At 42.6% G+C, this 15402-nt stretch overlaps 1 protein-coding gene across 1 annotated transcript in view; it reads right to left on the bottom strand.

Annotated features, from left to right (window-relative positions):
• Window positions 1–9383, bottom strand: part of CNOT11 (CCR4-NOT transcription complex, subunit 11) — a 33987-nt gene extending 24604 nt beyond the window's left edge. Inside the window, exon 1 of the mRNA XM_006887801.1 lies at window positions 8788–9383. Coding sequence (XP_006887863.1) covers window positions 8788–9301 — 514 coding nt within the window. The 5' untranslated portion in view covers window positions 9302–9383. The remainder of the gene's footprint in view (window positions 1–8787) is intronic.
• Window positions 9384–15402: the final 6019 nt, after the last annotated feature.

Here is a 15402-nt window from a genome sequence, read left to right as displayed (position 1 = left end):
GCAGGACAGAGCAGGGTTTAGGGCTGTTGTGCATAGGGTCGCTATGAGTCACAAACGACTCGACGGCACATAACAACAACAACAATTAAAAAAAAGAAAATATATGCTACTAAAAACAGTATTCAGAAATGCTTTCCTTTCTGCCACTACTAATAACTCTAGAAACTGGAAAAGGAAGCATTAACTAGTAACCCAAATACACTTCAGAAACCTGCTTCAGTGTATGACACACTTATTAAATTTTCACTAAGATGAATGAATGTCATTCCCTTTTGTTCCATCTCCTACAGCTCCCCAAGTCCCATCTATCCTAGCAGCATTCCAGGTCTCCACTCTTTTCCTAGCTCTTGCCTAGACTATAGGACAGTGTGCCAGATGATCCTAGGTCCCAGTTTTGACATCTGTCCATCAAACCTATACACCTAGTTACCATAGTACCACAAATGTTCATCTCTCCAACCAGAATACAAGCTGCTGTAAAGAAATTTGCGTACATACAGCAATATTGCCATATCTGGCTCTGCATCCAAACTGCAAGTTTTTATAAATGTAACATCAGATACTTCAACATCTATTTGCTGTACTGTGGTGCCTTACAGTGTTGCTATGATGCTGAAGTTATGGCAACAAAGTTTTAAATATCAGTAGGGTCACCCATGGTGGACAGGTTTCAGCGCAACTTCCATGGTAAAATGGAAAAGGTCAGCTATCTACTTGTAAAAAATGTTATGAGCTGTCGAGTCATCTGAGACTCATAGCCAACCCTATGTACAACAGCCCTAAACCCTGCTCTATCCTGTGCCAATCTTACTGTTTCCGACAAACCTACCCTTATTACCCCAGTCACTGAATCAATCCATCTCTTTGAGAGTCTTCGTCTCTTGTGCTGTCCCTCCACCCTCCCAAGCATATATCACAACAGAACACTGTCTGACTTGCTCTGAACACATTATCTGAAGTGACCAATCACTGAAGCAGGACATGTTTGGTGACGCAGAGGACTAGGGTAGGAGGGAAGCCCTGATTAGGTAGACTGGTATAACAGCCACAGTAGACTCAAACATGCTAGGGATTCTGAAGATGATGCAGGACTAGACCACTCTTCATTCTATTGTACATCAAGTGGTCATGAGTCAGAGCTGACAGGACAGTGGCTAATAGCATCAGATGCTTACAGCTGACGTAGTTTCAGCAGCTCTAGCGGTGAGGCACTGAAGTTTCTGCTACTTCTGTGTACTCACAAACCAGGTCTACTGACTTAGGGAGCTCTAATGGCATAATGGTAAGAAGTTGTGCTGCAATCTCAAAGGTACAAGGTTCAAATTCATCAGCTGCCCCAAGGGTGAAAGATGGGCAATTTCCTCCTTATAATTTATTTACTGCCCCTGAAAACCCACTGGAGGTCAGGAATGGGTCCAATTCAAAAGCACACAGTAATCTACTAATAGTAATGGCAATAATGGGTAGCACTGGAGGTAGTTTTATTCCTCCTAACAACCCTACTACATAGGAATTATGAACTGTATTTTACACATAAGAATCTAACAAACAGAAAAACTAAACAACTCACCCAAGAAATCCTTTCCTGGCAACTGCTTCACCTCCCTTGACAACTTTGTATGGGTAGTAATAATACAGTCTATGTTCAGAATCACTGTTATTTCAGAATGGCATTACAGAAACCAGGATTTTTTTTGTCTTGCCAGCCCTTCAGCATTCAAGGGGCCCAGTGACCTAAGTCCTACCTTGTCCTCATCTTTTAACGAAGACATAAACATAGAGAGGTTGATGAAGGGTTTTAACTTGACATACCTGGTATATTCACATTCTAGTGGTTCACAAACTTCCTAAAAGCCAGATTATAGAAGGTATCTTAAGGACATCTCAGTCCAGCTGAAAGGGCAACTGGTATCAGATGAAAGTAGTACAGATAATTGATCAGAAAGTACTTGAGATGCAGAAAGGTTGTCAAAAAAAAATCTACTAGCTTAAAGTAGAAGCTCTCCTTTGCCACCAGAAATCCCCTCGTTTAATCTCAGTTTTGCTGCTTTCCATTTATTTCATTGTTGTTGAGGATATACACAGCAGCACACACCCCAATTAACCAGATTTTACAACTAAATGACACAAATTACATTTTTTCAGGTTGTATAATCATATCCTCTCTTTTCTGAGTTGTTCCTCCCTTGTTAACATTAACTCAATAACCCCTAAAGTTTTTATATAATTTTTCAAGCTGCTATTGTCAAATTGATCCCATGTAGTTCTTAAAAGAACACAGACAAGGAAGACCTTTTTAACTAGTTAACTACTGTTCAGTTTTACGATGACATCATGGGATATTTCTGGACTAAGGTTTATCAAATATTTACTTGGATTCACATCAATACCCACGGTAAGCAGCAATCAAGACATCAAAAGACATACAGCATTGGGCAAATCTGCTGTCAAAGACCCTGTTAAAGTGCTAAAAACAAGGCTATCACCTTAACATCTAAGCTGCACCTGACTCAAGCCATGGTATTTTTCAATTTCTTCATATGCATAAGGACCCTAGACACTAAATAAAGAGTGAAGAACTGATGCCTTTTAATTGTGGTACTGGTTAAGGATATAGCTCTGACGTACACTTTTCCTGATTTCAAATCACATAGTGTTCCCTTGTTCTAACAACTGTTATCTTGATCTATGTAGACAGAGGTTTTACATGAGCACAATTAAGTGTTCTGGGATTCCTACTCTTTTCAGTGTTAGTCATAATTTGTAATGAGCCACACCAATGCCTTTGCAAAGTCAATAAAACATTTCATATCAAAGTCTTTCTGGAAGCCTGTGTTTTGAGGCAAAATCTAGCTGCCATTAGCAATAATATCTTTTGTGTCACAGCCTCATCTGAATCTAGCCTGAATTTCTGAGAGTTCCTTGTAGATGTGTTGTTTCAGATGTTTTCTAATAATCCTCAGTAAAATTTTACTCGCATGTGACATTAAGGATACTGTCTGATCATTTCTTCACACCTATTCAATCTGTATGTTAAACAAATCGTTCAAGAAGCTGAGCTATATGAAGAACAGGCATCAGGATTGGAGGAAGAATCATCAACAATATGCATTATGTAGATGATACCACCTTTTTTGCAGAAAGTGAAGAAGACTTGAAGCACTGAAGAAGACTTCAACATTAAGAAAACAAAAATCCTCACCACTGGCCCAATAGGTAACATGATAGATGAAGAAAAGACTAAAATTATTAATTATTTGATTTAACTTGGATCCACAAGCAAAAATCCATGGCAGCAGGTATAAAGAAATCAAAAGATATAATACACTGGAGAACATGAGCACACATCTGCTGTCAAGGACCTCTTCAAAGTTCTAAGAAACAAGGATGTCAAGACTAAGGTGTACCTGATTCAAGCCATGATCTTTTCCATTACTTCCTATGCACCTGAAAGTTGGACAATGAATAAAGAAAACAGAAGAATAACCAATGCCTTTGAATTGTGGTGTTGGAGTGTTAAATATATTGCCAAAAGAAAAAAATAAATGCTTTAAAGGAAGTGCAACTAGAGTGCTTTTTAATGTGAAACGTTATCTCACTTACTTAGGACATATTCTCAGGAGGAACAAATCCCTACAGGGAAACATCATGCTGGGAAATGAGAGTTAGAGAAAGAGAGGAATACCTTCAGCAAGATGGACTGATCCAGTGACTACCACAATGTGCTTGAGCCTGACAGAGATTGTGATGATGGTGCAGGACACTGCAAGATTCAGATGTTTTCCACAGTGTCACTATGTGTCATAATCAATTCAAGAAACCCTAAAGACAATTGGTGAAGAGTACTTCCAAAAGAATAACCTGATTTAAGTGTTTTAAAAACAAATGTATAGCCTGAGTGTTCCTTAGAAGCAAACATTGGTGGGACTCTGTTTCACATACTTTGAAAAGGACATCATGTGTACAAAGGGGAAGGGTAAGCAGAGGAGAGGAAGACAAAAAGAAAATGGACTGACTCAATGACTGCAACAAGACGTAAATTTTGTGGATGATGCAGCATTAGGCATCGTTTCAATCTGTTGTAAGTCATTGTAAGTTCAAGTTGACAGGACAGCATTCAGCAAAAACAAAAGTTTAAAGATTATTAAACGTAACGTTTCAGGGATTTATTTCTCCTTTTTTTATTTCAGAAAGTCTAGTCCATAAAAATTTGAAATTCTGTTCTGCAATTTCTCCCTCTTGATCGGAATTATCTTATAGAATCTTGGATGAAAATGTCCAGTAATGGTAGCCAGTTCTAGTCTTAGGGAAATGGAGTCAGTAGTTCATGGAGGCAATTAGCTACACATCCTTTTCTATTCCTGACTTTCCTCCTTCTTCTATTGTTTCAGATAAATGGAGACTGACAGTTGTGCCTCTGATGGCCACCTAAGAGCTTTTAAAACTCCAGGCACTATGTTACAAACTAGGAGGTAGTACAAGAGCACTAAACATGTTATTAGACTAATTAACCAAGTTGTCACCATGAAATCAGGTTAACCATCCACACCCAGGACATGCTTCAGTGCATATAAGCAGCCTCAGCAACACTTTCTTTTTTTCACTGTTGGAAATATGTCAAATTTTTATAAGTATTGACAGAATTTATAATGCACTATGCAACATTACCCTTAACCAATGTAATTTTTTTCATCATCATTAGCTTCCTTTCCCTACTCTCTCACCTTGTATATTAATAATATACCCCTGTCTCTATATATTTGCCTTTCTGCACTTTCACATTTAAGTCATATGTCTTCTTGTGACTGGCTGATTTCAATCAGTGTCACTGTCTTCATTATACTGGATAGGCTAAGGTTTAGATCTGTTGTTCACAGGGTCACTATGTGCAGTAGTTGTCTAGATGTCACCAAACAATGTCTTCTCCAAGCCCCATCCATACTGCAGCATGCACAAAGAAGTCATTCTCCTACTGAGTAGTATTCTGTTGTATGAACATACTACATTTCCCCCCATTCATCTGTTAATGGGTATTTAGGCTATTGTGAATTGAGTTGCAATCAACAGTGGTGGACAAAGCTTCTGGGTATTATACCTAGGAATGAAATGGCTGAGTCAATTATAGCAGTTCAGCCATATCATTTTCCATTTACACTAAGGATAAGGATTCCAGTTTCCCTACATCTTCAATGTTTCTAATTTTGTTGGTGGTGTCTCCTATCTCAGTCACCCTAGGTACAGGAATCGCACAGTAGTTTAATGTGCATCTTTCTCACGGAACTCTGGTAGCACAGTCCTGAGGGAACTGCACTGCTAACCCAAAGGTGATGTCTCTTGTTCCTGGGGGAGGGATGAGAGAAGATGGGCAATCCTTTGCTGGGTGATTTACAGCCTGGGAAACCCAATGGAGGATCAGCTATGAGTGGGCACTGACTCAAGAGCAAAGAGAGAATATGGTTAATGAGGAGTACTGGTGGCACAATGGTTAAGCAATCAGGTGCTAAGAGAAAGGTTAGTAGTATACAACCACCAGGTATTTCAGGGCAGAAAGATGTGGCCATCAGCTTCCACAAGGACTATAGATTAAACCTTGTGGGGCAGTTCTCTAAAGTCACTGGGCTGAAATGGATTCAATGGCAGTGGGTTGGTTTGGATGGTAAAGGTAGTTAAGCATCTTTTCCAGCACTTGGTGGCTTTTGAACATCCTCTTTGATGAAATGTCTATTCAAGTCCATTGTTTAATTTTACTACTAGATTCTTTGTTGTCAAACAGCCAATGTTTTACATATTCTACAATTATTAGGTTCTTGTCAGATATATGATTTCTGAATATATGCCTTAACCTTTTGACTCTCTGTATAGCAGGTTAGGTGGCTTCAAGTTCTGGTGTAATAAACTGCACTGTAATCTCAAAGGTATACAGTTTGAATCCAGCAGCTGGTCTGTGGGTGAAGGATGGGTCGTCTCCTCTGGTGTGATTTACTGTTCTAAAACTCCTTGGAGAGTCAGCTATGACTCTATTTTGACTCAACGGCACAGAATAATTAACAGTGGTGACCTAGTACGTTAAGTGTTAGGCTGTTAACCAAAAGGTGGGTGGTTTAAATCCACCAGCTCATCTTCAGGAGAAAGACGGTAAGTTTCTTTCTTCCTCATAAGACTTGCAGCCTTGGATATCAGATGGAAAGTTCCTTGACATTGAAATCAACTTGTGCACGGTGAGTTTGGGTACCACTGGGTTACAAACTGTTTGCCCCCTTGACCTGTTTCTCCCACTACACTTGCTCTTAAAGCCTCATGTGTCTTAATCATTCTCACCTGGTCTCTGTCCTTTTTTCCTCTTGACTGCAAACCTCCCAAAGTCCCCCTCATCAAGTGCAGCCTTGACTCTAACCCATTGACCTACCTAACACTTTTCAAGCATACATTTGATACTGTTCGATTTTTCTAATCTAGGTGGTAAATTTGGGTCTACCTCCTATCCTCTGATATTCTTGCTCTTTAGCACTTGAAAGAAGTTGTTAACAGAGGATTTGCCCAATGCAATATATGGCTGGATATCTTGACTGCTGCTTTCGTGAGTGCTTCAGTGTTAATTGTGGATGAGTTGGAGAAGGTGAGGGAGTCTCTCAATGAGATGGACTGACACAGGAAGTGAAACAAGGGACTTGAGCAGAACTGAGACAGCAACGATAGTACAGGATCTACTATCGGGCAAAGTTTTAATCTACTGTACAAAGGGTTGTGGTCCACTTGACATCTAACAAAAACCACCCATTGTTTTATCAATCTCAGATGAACTAATAAGACTTAAATGTTGTTTAACCAAGTTTCATTTTCTCAGATAAATAATGACATCTATTTACTCGTAAAATGTGTACATACTAGAAAATGTGTACTGACTGGAAAAGATCGATATCTGTTCCCATTCCAAAGAAAGGTGACCCAACAGAGTGTGGAAATTATCGAACAATATCATTAATATCACATGGAAGCAAGATTCTGGTGAAAATTATCCAAAAACGTTTGGAATAATATGTCAACAGAGAACTGCCAGATGTGCAGGCTGGATTTAGAAGAGGTCGTGGTACTAGTGATATTATAGCTAATGTTAGATGGATCTTAGCAGAATAGCAGAAGAATGTCTATCTGTGCTTCATTGACTATGCAAAGGTTTTTGACTGTGTGGATTGCAACAAGCTGTGGCTGACTCTGAGAAGAATGGGAATCCCAGAACATTTGATTGTGCTAGCGCAGGAGGGGAAGACCCTCTGAGGTGGATTGATTCAGTGACTGGGGTACTCGGGATGGGTGTGTCAGAGGCAATGAGACTGGTACAGGATAGAGCACGGTTTAGGGCTGTTGTACATAGGGTCGCTGTGAGTCCCAAACGACTCGACGGCACATAACAACAACAATGCGAAACTTATGCTTGGACCAAGAGGCAGCTGTCAGAACAGAGCAAGGAGACGCTACATGGTTCAAAATCAAGAACGGGGTTTGTCAGGGATGTATTCTGTCTCCATACATTTTCAATCTGTATGCAGAACAGATCATCTGAGACGCTGGGCTATATGAAGAGGAACTGTGGCATCAGGATTGGTGGAAGAATAATCAACAACCTGTGTTATGCAGATGACACAATCCTGCTTGCTGACACTGAGGAGGACCTGAAGCGCTTGCTGCAGAAGATCAAGGATTACAGCCTCCTATATGGACTGAACCTCAACATCAAGAAAACAAAGATTCTAACCACTGGGCCAACTGGTAGCATCAGTATGGATGGCGAAGAGTTGAGATAGTTAAGAGTTTTAATTTACTTGGCTCCACAGTCAACACTCTTGGTAACCGCAACCAGGAAATCAAGAGACGAATTGCACTGGGAAAGTCCGCTGTGAGGAACCTCTCAAGAGTACTGAAGAGCAACGATGTCAGACTGGAGACTAAGGCGCGCCTGATCCAGGCTATAGTCTTCGCAATTACGTGCTATGCACCAAAGAGTTGGACAGCGAATAGGGTTGATAGAAAGAGAATTGATGCCTTTGAGCTGTGGTGCTGGAGAAGAGTGTTGAACATACCATGGACTGCTAGGAGAACAAACAGGTATGTCCTGGAGAGGGTGAAGCCAGAATGTTCCCTGGAGTCAAGAATTCTTAAGTTTCGTCTGACATATTTTGGGCATGTTGCAAGGAGGGACTGGTCCTTGGAGAGGGACATCATGTTTGGCAGAGTGGAGGGGTGGCGAAGGAGAGGAAGACCTTTGATGAGATGGATCGATTCTGTGACTGGAGAGGTGGGAATAAGTGCGTTTGAGATGGCTAAATTGGCACAGGATAGAAGAGCGTATAGAGCTCTTGTACATAGGGTCGCTATGAGTCGCAAGCGACTCGACGGCACATAACAACAACATTTACTCGTATGAGAGTTAGAACTTAAGACGCATCCAGCACGTCTTTAAAACTTCAGCCGTCAGACGGGTTTTAGAGAAACAAATCATCACATGAGGCACTAAAAATGGCAAGCTTCATGGCCTATGTTGAGCGATTGTTCCAATTGCGTGAATTCGTAATTAAGTTCCCTCGCTCAAAATTTAACGCAACGTGCCAGAAGATGGAATAACTTCAAAGGAGCCTTAACGTCACTGGCGGGTGAGCTCTGAGAAGCGCACACGATAGAGTGGAACCCAACAAAGATTGGCGCATCCTCGGCCCGGGGAGCTCAGGGTGGCGGGCGCAGGGGTTCCGCGTGTCTGCTCGCCCTCCGCGCGCAGCGCGCCCCAATGCGTACCTGACACCGGCGGCCGGTCGGGCTCCTGGCCGCCACGGGGGGGCGGTGCGGGGTTGAGCAGGTGCGCAAAGCTGGCAGCGAAGGGGTTGGCGGCGAGCGGCTCAGTCCGGTACATCTCCCAAAGCAGGTAGAGCGCGGTTAGGCGCTGAGCCGCACTGGGCAACAGATCCGGCTGCTGCAGCAGCATAACGAGCACCGAGCCCAAGCGGAAGTGGTCGGCTTTACTAAAGTAGTGGTGGAAGGCGGTGGACAGGCCCTCGAAGGTGCTGCCGACGCCTGCCTCCTCGGAAATGATGCTCAGCAGGCTCGAGAGCTCCTTTGGGGTCAAACTCATCTTGCCCGCGGGGCCCCCTGGGCCTCCGCTGACCGGTCCGGGGCCGCCTGCTCCGCCTCTGCCGGTACTAGAGACTCCCAGGCCGCTCCTGGACGCCAACCCCGCCGCTTCCCGACCCCCTCTTTGCTCCGCGGTGGTGAGAAGCCGGCTGGACGCCGCGCTCGCCCCGCCGCCGGGCATCAACCTCGCTCCCCTTCCTTACTTCCTGGCCTCAGCGGCCCTGGCGTCTGCCCGCTCCGTCCCCGCGGTCGTAAAGCGTGCTTTTGCACGACAGCGTCGCAAATAAAACCCGCCAGAGGACCAGGTTGGGAAAGAGGAGTCGACAAACCACAGGCAAGCTGCTAGAACCAGTGCGGCGCGGGGTGGGCGGGGTGGACGCGTCGGAAGTAAAGGCGGGACCTGGGGAGCGTAGAGGGCTGGCTATCGGGAAGTTGCGGGGCGAGGCTGGCGCTCCACGTCGTGAGTTCACGGGAAGTTCTGTCATTAAGAGTTCTAGGGCTGTGCTAGGTGATAGTTTCGGCTCACTGACTTTGGACATGTTTCTTGTTGTGTACCATCCAGTCGGTGCAGAGGCTTCAGCGACTTTCAGACGCTGTATATCTCATGGGAGATTGCCCTTCTCCCGTGGTAGATTGGAACTGTGTACTTTCAGGATTGCAGCACAGCTTCTTATCCCTAGGCCACCAGAGCACCTTGTTGTTGTTATGTGCCGTCGAGTCGCTTGCGACTCATAGCGACCCTATGTACAACAGCCCTAAACTCTGTCCTGTGCCAATCGCACTGTCTCCGACACTCCCATCCCGATTATCCCAGTCACTGAATTAATCCACCTCATAGAGGGCCTTCCCCTCCTGCGCTGTCCCTCCACCCTACCAAACATGATGTCCTCCAAGGACCGGTCTCTCCTCACAACATGTCCAACATATGTTAGACGTAGCCTCAGAATCCTTGCCTCCAAGGAACCACCCGGTTTAACCCTTTCCAGGACGAATCTGTTTGTTTTCCTAGCAGTACATGGTATTCTCAATACTCTTCTCCAGCACCACAGCTCAAAGGCATTCACCTTCTATCCTCCTTGGTCATTGTCCAACTCTCTGATACATAACAAGTGATTGTGAAGACCTGTATCGAACGCACCTTAGTCTCCAGAGAGACACCATTGCTCTTCAGTATTTCGGAGAGATCCCTAACAGCAGACTTTCCCATGGCAATGAGCCTTTAATTTCCTGGCTACTGGTGCCAAGAGTGTTGACTTTGGAGTCAAGCAAACTAAAGCTGTGTAGAATCTCAATCTCTTCACCATCCATCCCGACGCTACCAATTGTGAGAACAGTGGTGAGAACCTTCGTCATCTTGAAATTGAGCTTCAATCCATATTGGAGGCTGCAGTCCTTGACCCTCTGCAGCAGGTGCTTCAGGTCCTCTTCAGTTCCAGCAAGCAGGGTGGTGTCATCTGCACAATGCAGATTGTTCATAAATCGTCCACCAATTTTGTTACATAGATAATAAAAAGGTATATATTCAAGGGATGAGACTTTTATTAAATTAACTCTATCATATTAAGTTCATTTTGACTGCCCTTTAAAGGACTTTCTTCCCCCCTCTCCCCCCATTGTGTACCATCTAATAGAATCCAACTGGCACAGGAGGAGCTTGCCCCTCCTTCTCCAGAGGAGCAACTGGTGGATTTGAACTGTGCACCTTCTGGATTACAGTTCAGCATCTTGCCACTAGGCCACCTTTAAAGGACATTTTTTTTAAGGACATTCTTAAGCGAATCTTTGTTCTTTTTTTTCTCACAAATTGTTTGAGGATGGGTTTCTCTTGCAGAAATGTGGGCCCCTGCCCTGGCCTTGGACTCTTAGGGAAACTTTCTCTTTAGTGAGAGGTGAGGGCTAAAGGATCTTGGTTGGTTTCTGGGAGACTGTCACCTTTCTGCAGTGGACTTCAGAAGCGTACTTGAGTTCTGATGTGTCCTCTGCCCTCAGCTGGTCGTGTGTTCTTGACAATGCCCACTCCAGCCTTTGGGTCACTCCACCTGGGACCATTAGATGGTATTTCCTGTAAGGAGGCTGCTGCTTCTTTTTGTGTGCTGTCAAGTCAGAAATGACCCACAACTGACCCTTCAGTGGGTTTTCAGAGGCTGTGAATTGCATGAGAGGACATTGCCCATCCTAATCCCACAGAGCAGCTCATGGATTCAAACTGCATGCTTTTGGGATTGCAGCGCAACTTCTTAACATGAGACCACCAGGGCTATAAGGAAACTAGCAGCACTTAACACAAGATATTTTATGTAAAGTATTTGTCACAGTGGACATGGCAAAAACACTCAATAAATCTCAAGCAGCTATAAAACTAAACCTCACTGTGGGTAACTTGGTTTAGGTTCATAACATCCTTCCATTGGGTTTCTGAGGCCATAACCTTTTACAGGAAAGGACTGTCCATCTTTCTCCCAAGGAGCTGCTGGTGGATTCAAACTGCCAACCTTCTGGTGAGCAGCACAGTATGTTCTCCACTATACCACCAAGATGGTGTTACTATCAGTTCTTTCCTACTACTGACTCCTCTCTGGCTGCCCTGCAATCTGGTTACCTTTTGAGAAACATGAACCATACATATAATGTTTTTTTTTTTCATTTTAAACTGTTAATGATGTTTATGCAATAAAAGATTAACCTTATCCAAAGAAAGGTTTGGCACTTGCCCAGCATCTGGCAGGTAACCTCTAAGCTCTCAGAATGTCCTGACTGATAAGAAAAGAGGGGATAAATAACATACATGGCATTGAAACAGAGGGAGAGACTGTATAAAAGGAACATATGATTAGGTATTATTGGCATGGCAAGAGTCCAGAATAAAAGTTGCATACTAAGGTGGTTGGGGGTAGGGGTGGGGGACTGCATAACAATGAAAGAACTTTTTTTCCAAAGAAAAAAGCAAACTGGGGGGGAGGGGAGGGGGGGACAGGAAGGAAAATGTGCAACAATGAATGAATATAAATCCAAGTTATTTATAAACTTTAATTAAAATAAAAAAGAAAAAAAAAGAATGCCATTGTTTGGCTGAGGGCCGTGGGCCTTGCCAGGCTATGACAGACCATCATTACAGTGTGATGTATGCAGGGATGAGGGGGCACTAAGGTCCACTGACATCGTCTTGTCCTCTTAAAGGCTGGGGACTGCCAGTTCTGCAGCTCTGCAGGCAGGCAGCCTCCAGGTCTGCCCTGATTGGCATAACTGTGAATGTTGCCGCACATTGCTGCTAAAAGAAGCAACCACTGGCCCACATGCCTCCATCGGAAACATGTACCTCCTCTCTCCTGGACCATGTCCCACACTCCTCTTCCCTTTTATTCTGTATCTCTTCACTGTAATAACTATAAGCATAGCACCTTACAGAACATGCCTTGCTAATGCCTTAATTTTTACCTTGTCAACTCCTTACCTTGAGTTAGAACTAACTCACAGGTGACCTTCCAGTGGGTTTTCAGATGCTGTAAATTGCATATTAGGAGACTGCCCATTTTTCTTCCATGAAGCAAGCCTTTGGATTGGAAGTACAACTCTACCCACTAAACCACCAGAGCTGCATTTTTGCCTTGGAGTCTCCAGAATTACTATTGTTGTTGTTAGATGTTGTCCAGTCGACCATGACTCACAGTGAGTCTTTCAACACCAGATCTGACCCTTGCCCTATCCTGCACCATTCTCACAATATCTGATATGCTTGAGCCTATTGTACAGTCACCATGTCAATCTGTCCTCTTGAGGAACTACCTCTCTTCCTCTGACTGTCCACCATTCCCAGTATGAAGTCTTCTGAAGACTGGCTGTTCTTGACAATATGACCCAAGTACATGAGAGAGAATTTTACCATCTGTACCTACCTCTAAGGAGCACTGTGGTTAAACTTTTTTCAAGATTTGTTTGTTCTTTTGGAAGACCATGGATATTCAGTACCCTTCTCCACCACTATAATCTAAAGGCATTGATGACTCTTCTGTCATCTTTATTCACTGTCCAACTTTCAGATGCATAGGGAGCAAGTGAAAATACCATGGCTTGTGTTAAGTCCACCTTAGTGTTTAAACTGGCATTGTTGTTCTTCAGCACTTTGGAAAGGCCCTTGATTTTGAAAGCCTTGATCTGAAAGCAGATTTTCCCACTGCAGCACATCTTTTCATTTCTTGATTGTTGTTAATATGGGTGTTGATTATGGACCCAAGTAAAATGAAATTGTTGACAACTTCAACTTTGTTTCCATCTGCCATAATGTTGCTTATTGTCCGGGTGGGGGGGGGGGGGGGGGTTTTTGTTTCCTTAATGTTAAGATGTAATCAATATTGAAAGCTGTAGTCTTTGATCTTGTGCAGCAAATGTTTCAAGTCCTCTTCAATTTAGCAAGCAAGGTGGTGCCATCTACATAAGGCAGACTGTTAATGAGTCTTCCTCAAATCCTAATGCTATATTCTTCTTGATTTCACCCAGATTCTTGAATAATTTGCTCAGCATATAGATTAAATAGGTGTGTTGTACGAGTCAATCACGACTCATAGCAACCCTATGAACAAAAGGCTTGAAGCCCCTCTACAATTATCGACATTTATCAAAGTTCACAGGTTTTCCGGAGGCATGTTGTTTAGGAAGTGGATGCCAATAGGTATAGAGAAAGAACAAAACCTTGGCACACCCCTTTCCTGATTTTTAAACCATGCATTATTCCCTTGCTCTGTTTAGATAATTGTTTTTTGGTCAAAGTATAGGTTTTGCAAGAACACAATCAATTGTTCTGGGATTCCCATTCTTCTCAATGTTAGTAATAATTTGTTGTGAACCACACAGTCAAATGCATCTGCATCATTGGTAAAAGACAGATACTCTTCTGGTACTCTCTGTTTCAGCGAAGATCTGACATTAGCAATGATATCGCTTCTGTCATGACCTCTTCTGAATCCAGCTTGAATTTCTAGCAGTTTTTTGTTGATGTTGTGTTCTAGCTGTTTTTGAAAAATCTTCAGCAAGGTTTTGCTTACATATGATAGTAATGATATTGGTAAATTATTGCCTCATTTGGTTCACCTTTTTGCGGGGGGGGGAATAGAAACAATACTTATCATTTCCAGTAAGTTTGCATGTAGCTGTCTTCTCAATTTCCTGACGTAAATTACTGATGGCTACCCAGGAATCAGATTGTCTACATCCGTGGAAAGAGTAGATAGAGAAGCTTAATATCAGCAGTCAAAACAAGGCCAGGGTCTTACTATGGGAGAGATTATCAATATTGTGTATTAAAATTAAGGCTGAAGAAAATGACAACAAGTTCACGAGAACCAATATCCAACCTTGAGTCTATCCCCGCTGAATTTTAAAACTATTTCAAGAATAGATGTGATGCACTGAATGTTAATGACTGAAGACCAGGTGAGTTGTGGGATGACATCAAGAACATCATACATGAAGAAAGCAAAAAAATCAATACAGAGACAAGGGAGTAAGAAAATGCCAGAATGGATGTCAGAAGAAATTGGGAAAGCTACACTAGAATGTAGAGGACAAAACAAAGGGAAGAAATGCTGAAGAGATGAATAGAAGATTTCAAAGGACAGCTCGAGAAGACAAAGTATTATAATGAAATGTGCAAAGAACTGGAGTTGGAAAATAAAACGGGAAGAACATACACAGCATTTCTCAAGCTGAAAGAACTGAAAAATAAATTTAATCCTTGAGGTGAAATACTGAGAGATTCTATGAGTAACATCTTGCATGATGTAGGAAACATCAAAGATGGAAGGGATACTTACAGAGTCATTGTACCAAAAAGAGTTGTTGACACTGAACTATGACAGGAAGTATCATATGATCAAGAATCAATGGTAATGAAGGGAAAAGTTCAAGCTGCACTAAAGACATTGGCAAAAAAATAAGGCCCAGTTGACATGTTTTAACACACATACAGTCAGAATTTTGAGAGAATATATTTCTATTTTTAACTCACCCATTTTATAGTATTTTATTATGGTACCACTAGGGAATGAATACAATATGCAGTAGAGAAAACTGATGAAAAATCTTTAACTTTTAAGATGAGTGAAAGTATTTTGCTTCATGAAATGTTAGTTGCTGATATCTGAGGCTCACAGATAATGTTGTTGAAAGCTTGATACTTAAAACCTAGTGCTTCCAGAATATGAACAGACACTTCACCAAGGAAGACATTCAGATGGCCAACAAGCACATGAAGAAATGTTCAAAATCCCTAGCCCTGAGAGAGATGCA

This window comes from Elephantulus edwardii, unplaced genomic scaffold (genome assembly GCF_000299155.1).
Source record: "Elephantulus edwardii isolate Elephantulus edwardi_28Jun2011 unplaced genomic scaffold, EleEdw1.0 scaffold00062, whole genome shotgun sequence".
NCBI classification, from domain to species: Eukaryota; Metazoa; Chordata; class Mammalia; order Macroscelidea; family Macroscelididae; genus Elephantulus; species Elephantulus edwardii.
This window is presented reverse-complemented; position numbering and strand designations above follow the sequence as displayed.